General features: G+C 52.6%; 1 protein-coding gene across 1 annotated transcript; it reads right to left on the reverse strand.

The window, feature by feature from the left end:
- Positions 1 to 3,427: 3,427 nt before the first annotated feature.
- Positions 3,428 to 4,844, reverse strand: LOC119358832 (L-lactate dehydrogenase B). The gene is made up of 2 exons (XM_037625238.1): positions 4,134 to 4,844; positions 3,428 to 4,059 (listed from the first exon to the last, which is right to left on the reverse strand). The coding sequence occupies exons 1-2, from the start codon at positions 4,758 to 4,760 to the stop codon at positions 3,613 to 3,615; spliced, it is 1,074 nt and encodes a 357-aa protein (XP_037481135.1). The 5' UTR covers positions 4,761 to 4,844; the 3' UTR covers positions 3,428 to 3,612.
- Positions 4,845 to 5,593: the final 749 nt, after the last annotated feature.

Raw genomic sequence — 5,593 nt, forward strand, 5'->3', positions numbered from 1 at the left:
ATCCGTGCATGCTATGTTATTGTTCTTGCCATGTCTAGCTTACATTTTGTGTATTCTTGATGGGTGTATGCTTAGATTATCATGACTTGCTCTGTGGTGAGTGCATCGAGCTCGAAAACATGCCTACTTGATATCTGTTTCAGCATGCTCCAGTTTTCACTAAGTATGAGAACTGATTATGTTCTTGCCATGTTCACATGCTTGCAATTGTATTTTCTGATCCCTTTTGGCTCAAGGTCACTAAGGGACTTTTGTTAAGATCTTTGAGTAGCTCCATGCCATGCTTTACTTTGCCATGTTCAGGTCCTGTAGCATATAGTTTTGTTGCTCCGAAGAGTGCTATCTGATCTGAAATTCCAGACAAGTGTTAATTTCACTAAGTCTGAGATCTATTTACCATATGCATTTTTGCCATGCTTGTTTGAACCTGTTAATGGAAGAATTGGCCGTAGCTCACTGCTAGACTTTTGTTAAGAATCATGAATGCATCCCTGTCATGTATTTTTTTATGCCATGTTTGAGTGCTGTAGCATGTTCATCTTGTTGCATTTAGATGGCTACTTGCTGTAAATCGCAGAACGTGGTCATTTTTTGAATTGCTTGCCATTTCCAAACCGTAACTCCGATTTCGGCGTTCTTTATATCATTTTCAAGCGATTTCATCTCATCTTTCCAGTGGCACACTTGGATTCCTAAGTTGAGACAAGGTTCATGCATTCCTTGTCAAATCTTGCATATGCATCACATATCGCATCCCGCATAGCATACCATCATTGCATCATATTGTTTGAGCTTTGCACGTGGTTGATTGTGTTCCGTTTGCTAGTTTGTCTTGTTTGGGTAGAGCCGGGAGACAAGTTCGCTAACGAGGAGCCCGTTGAGTTTGCTTTCGAGGATCCAGTCAACTCTGACAACTTTGCAGGCAAGATGATCATACCCTCGAAATCACTACTATCTTTGCTTTGCTAGATGTTCGTTCTTTTGCTATGCTAATGCTACGATGCCTACCACTTGTTTTCAAGCCTCCCAAATTACCATGTCAAACCTCTAACCCATCATGTCCTAGCAAACCGTTGATTGGCTATGTTACCGCTTTGCTCAGCCCCTCTTATAGCGTTGCTAGTTGCAGGTGAAGATTGGAGACCGTTCCTTGTTGGAACATTATTTACTTGTTGGGATATCATTATATTGCCATGTTATCTTAATGCATCTATATACTTGGTAAAGGGTGGAAGGCTCGGCCTCTCGCCTAGTGTTTTGTTCCACTCTTGCCGCCCTAGTTTCCGTCATATCGGTGTTATGTTCCCGGATTTTGCGTTCCTTACACGGTTGTGTTATAATGGGAACCCCTTGATAGTTCGCCTTGATTAAAGCTTTTCCAGCAATGCCCAACCTTGGTTTTACAATTTTCCACCTAGCCTCTTCTTCCCTTGGGTTTCCGAAGCCCGAGGTTCATCTTATTTTAGCCCCCCCTGGGCCAGTGCTCCTCTGAGTGTTGGTCCAAACTAGAGTCCTGTGCAGCGCCCCCTCGGGGAAACTCGAGGTTTGGTTTTAGTTGTATGGAGAGCTCATCTGAGTGTGCCCTGAGAACGAGATATGTGCAGCTCCTATCGGGATTTGTCGACACATTCGGGCGGTGTTGCTGGTCTTGTTTTAACCTGTCAAAGTGTCTTGAAGAACCGAGGTACCGAGTCTAATCGGAACGTCTCGGGAGGAGGTCTATTCCTTCGTTGACCGTGAGAGCTTGTCATGGGCTAAGTTGGGACTCTCCTGCAGGGATTTGAACTTTCGAAAGCTGTGCCCGCGGTTATGGGCAGATGGGAATTTATTAATGTCCGGTTGTAGATAACTTGAACCTTAACTTAATTAAAATGAATCAACAGTGTGAGTTACCGTGATGGCCTCTTCTCGGCAGAGTCCGGGAAGTGGACACGGTATTGGAGTAATGTTTGCGCAGGTTGCTCTCTAGTTATTCGTTCGCACTTTGCCTCCTCTTCTCGCTCTCTTTTGCGAACAGGATAGCCACCATATATGCTAGTCGCTTGCTGCAGCTCCACATATTTACCTTGCCTTACCTATAAGCTTAAATAGTCTTGATCGCGAGGGTGCGAGATTGCTGAGTCCCTGTGGCTCACAGATTACTATTACACCAGATGCAGGGCCTGATGATTCCGCTCCAGGTGACGCGCTCGAGCTCAAGTGGGAGTTCGACGAGGACTCTCAACGATACTATGTTTCTTTTCTTGATGATCAGTAGTGGAGCCCAGTTGGGGTGATCGGGACCGTGTCGCATGTTGGGTTATCTTTTATTTTGACGCCGTAGTCGGGCCATGAGTGTTTAGATGATGTAATGTTATTTATGTACCTTGATTGACGTGGCGAGTGTAAGCCAACTATGTTATCTCCCCTTTTATTATCTATATTACATGGGATGTTGTGAAGATTGCTTAACTTGCGACATATGCCTTCAATGTGATTATGCCTCTAAGTCGTGCCTCGACACGTGGGAGATATAGTCGCATCGAGGGTGTTACAGGAAACCTACTCCTACTGGGAGTAGGACTCCCCCCTTTGGGAGCGCCCTATGAGGGCCGAACCTCTCCTCCTCCACTCCTTTATATACGGGGGAGGGGCACGCCATAGACACACAAGTTGATTGTTTAGCCGTGTTCGGTTCCCCCCTCCACAGAATTCCACCTCGGTCATATCCTTGTAGTGCTTAGGCGAAGCCCTGCGTCGGTAACTTCATCATCACCGTCATCACGCCGTCGTGTTGACAAAACTCTCCCTCGGCCTCAATTGGATCAAGAGTATGAGGGACGTCACCGAGCTGAACATGTGCAGATCGCGGAGGTGCCGTGCATTTGGTACTTGATCGGTTGGATTGAGAAGACGTTCAAGTACATCAACCGCGTTTCATAACGCTTCCGCTTTCGGACTACGAGGGTACGTAGACATACTCTCCCCCTCTCGTTGCTATGCATCTCCTAGATAGATCTTGCGTGATTGTAGGGAATTTTTTGAAATACTGCGTTCCCCAACACGTTCGCCGCCCCACGGCCACTATAAAAGCCGCCCCCTCCCTCGCCGGTGGACAGACTCACCCCGCAGCCCCTCTCTCTCTCGCCGCCGAAGATCTCTCTCCCCCTCTAGCCACCGCGCGCAAGTCCGGCCGATGGGAGAGTGGTTCCCTGGCGATGGAGCGGCGGCCAACGGCTTCGGCCGTCGCCACCTGCACGAGTGGGAAGCCAACCTCCTCCACGAGAAGAACTACCCGGCGCCGCCCCTGGCCAAACCAGTCCGACAGGGCGACCCCGGGTAGGGGTCCAGCATGGACGGCCCGTAGTGAATAAGGAGAAGGAGGACGACGACGACGGCGACTACGACGCCTTCAGCAAGCTCTTTGGCCTGTAAGCGCGGCAGCAACTGTTTTTTTATTCCTTTAGTAGATTATGTTTTCAATATGCAAAAAAACTGTGGAACGCCTAAATATCGCCGAATCTATGTTACATTACTAATACTATTACAGCTCTTAGAAATAATAAGTCCAAAATTACACAAGCATTCGTGTGGTAGCATCAGTAGAGCAACATATAGTAATCGGTAGGCTCCTCAGAGGCCGAGGAGCTGGCAGTTCTCCCAGAGCGTCTTGGCAGAACGACGGAGCTGCGCAGCCTCGGCCTCGGTGAGGTCCATCTCGGCGACGCCGAGGACGCCGGCGCGGCCGAGCCGGGCCGGCAGGCTGAGGAACACCTCGTGGCCGTCGGAGATGCCGTGGAAGCCCGCGGCGAGCACGGAGACCGGGTGCACCCGGCGCTGGTCGCGGAGCAGGGACCCCGCGAGGCTGGCGACGGAGTAGCCGATGGCCCAGGAGGTGTAGCCCTTGAGGCCGATCACCTCGTAGGCGCCCCCCACCACGGCCCGCCGGATGCCCTCCAGCGCCGCCTCGTCGAAGCTCCGGTGGCTGTCGCGCAGCGACTTGAGCGCCGGCATGCCGCCCACGCTGATGCTCGACCAGATCGCCACCGAGCTGTCGCCGTGCTCCCCCACCATGTACGCCTGCAATCCGTTCGATCAAATCAAATGCTGTCTTCATCGATCCAGTGTAGTGTAGCATGCAGTTGGTTACATACCTGCACGTCCTGCGCGCTGACGTCGAGGTGCTCGGCGACGAGGAACCGGAACCTGGAGGAGTCGAGGTTGGTGCCGGAGCCGATGACGCGGCTGGCCGGGAACCCCGACAACTTCCAGGCCACGTAGGTGAGGACGTCGACGGGGTTGGACACGACGAGCAGCAGCGCGTCCGGGGAGTGCTCGGCCACGGGCGGCACGATCTTCCGGTACAGCGCCACGTTCCTCTGCAGCAGGTTCAGCCTGGTCTCCCCGGGGATCTGCCTGGCGCCGGCCGTGACGACGACGAGGTCTGAGTTCTTGGTGACGGCGGCGTCGGTGCCGGAGACGATGCGCACGCGCGGGAGGAAAGCGGCGGCGTGCTGCAGGTCGAGCGCCTCGCCGCGGAGCTTGTCGGGGAGGGCGTCGACGAGCGCGATCTCGTCCGCCAGGTTCTGGGTGAGGATGGTCTGCGCGATGGCCATGCCCACGTTGCCGGCGCCGATCACGGAGACCTTGGTGAGGCGGCGGTGCGGGGCGGAGGAGGTGGGCGTCAGCGGGCAGCCGTCGGCCACCGCGCGGAAGAAGCCCGACGAAGCATCGCCGGCGTCGAAGCCCAGCTCCGACAGCGACGAGGTCTTGTGCATCATCGGTGGGAATGGGAGGGGATTAATACAGTAGGAATCAAATATCAAAGCGGGGGATGTGGAACTGGGATTGGATGGTGAACTTGATCGTGTTCTTGGTTGGGGATGCGAATGGAGAGGGAGCCGAACAGTTTATAAAGGGAAACGAAACCGCTCGCCGGTTACCGCTTCGTCAGTCATGCTCATGGTTTGGGACTTCTAATCACTTTTCGAACAAGAAAAGGGAAAATATACCTTTTATATTTGAGCAGTTGTGTTGTCTTGGCGACAAAGCTGACTTTAAAAAATAGGAAAGAAATCAGAACAATTTATAGGAGAAAATCTATATGAAATCTACCTAGCTGGGGAAGCTGGCGTCGCCGTCGACGAAGGCGAGGACACGGTCGACCGATGCAGGTGTGGAGCCTTTTTGTTTCCATGATGCTCAAGGATATGGAGCTCGGGGGAGAGGGGTTGTTGCTTCCCATCTACTACCTTGATTGATCCCGGCCGCCGAGGCACGACAACATCGACCAACGTTGGTGGTGTGCTCGCAGCCGCTTCCCCTCATCCTGATCTCACCCCCAGCCAGCCAACGACGGCTTCTTCGTCCCATCCTTCCGGCAGCCACTTTGACCGGATCGAGCAGATCACACATCGAAACGGCTGCCGCCACCTTCTCCTCCCACCCATCCATCCCTCAATGTGACGAAGTTGGTGTGTTTGCGTGGGAGAGCGGACCCCGTTCTTCTCCCACTTGCAATGCTCGTGTCGACGGCGTTAGATGGAGGAAGAAACGAGAGAGAGGGAGGTCGCGTGCGTGGGCTACTTTTGTGGTGAGGATAAAGTTATCGAGG

This window comes from Triticum dicoccoides, chromosome 2A, assembly GCF_002162155.2.
Source record: "Triticum dicoccoides isolate Atlit2015 ecotype Zavitan chromosome 2A, WEW_v2.0, whole genome shotgun sequence".
Lineage (NCBI taxonomy): Eukaryota > Viridiplantae > Streptophyta > Magnoliopsida > Poales > Poaceae > Triticum > Triticum dicoccoides.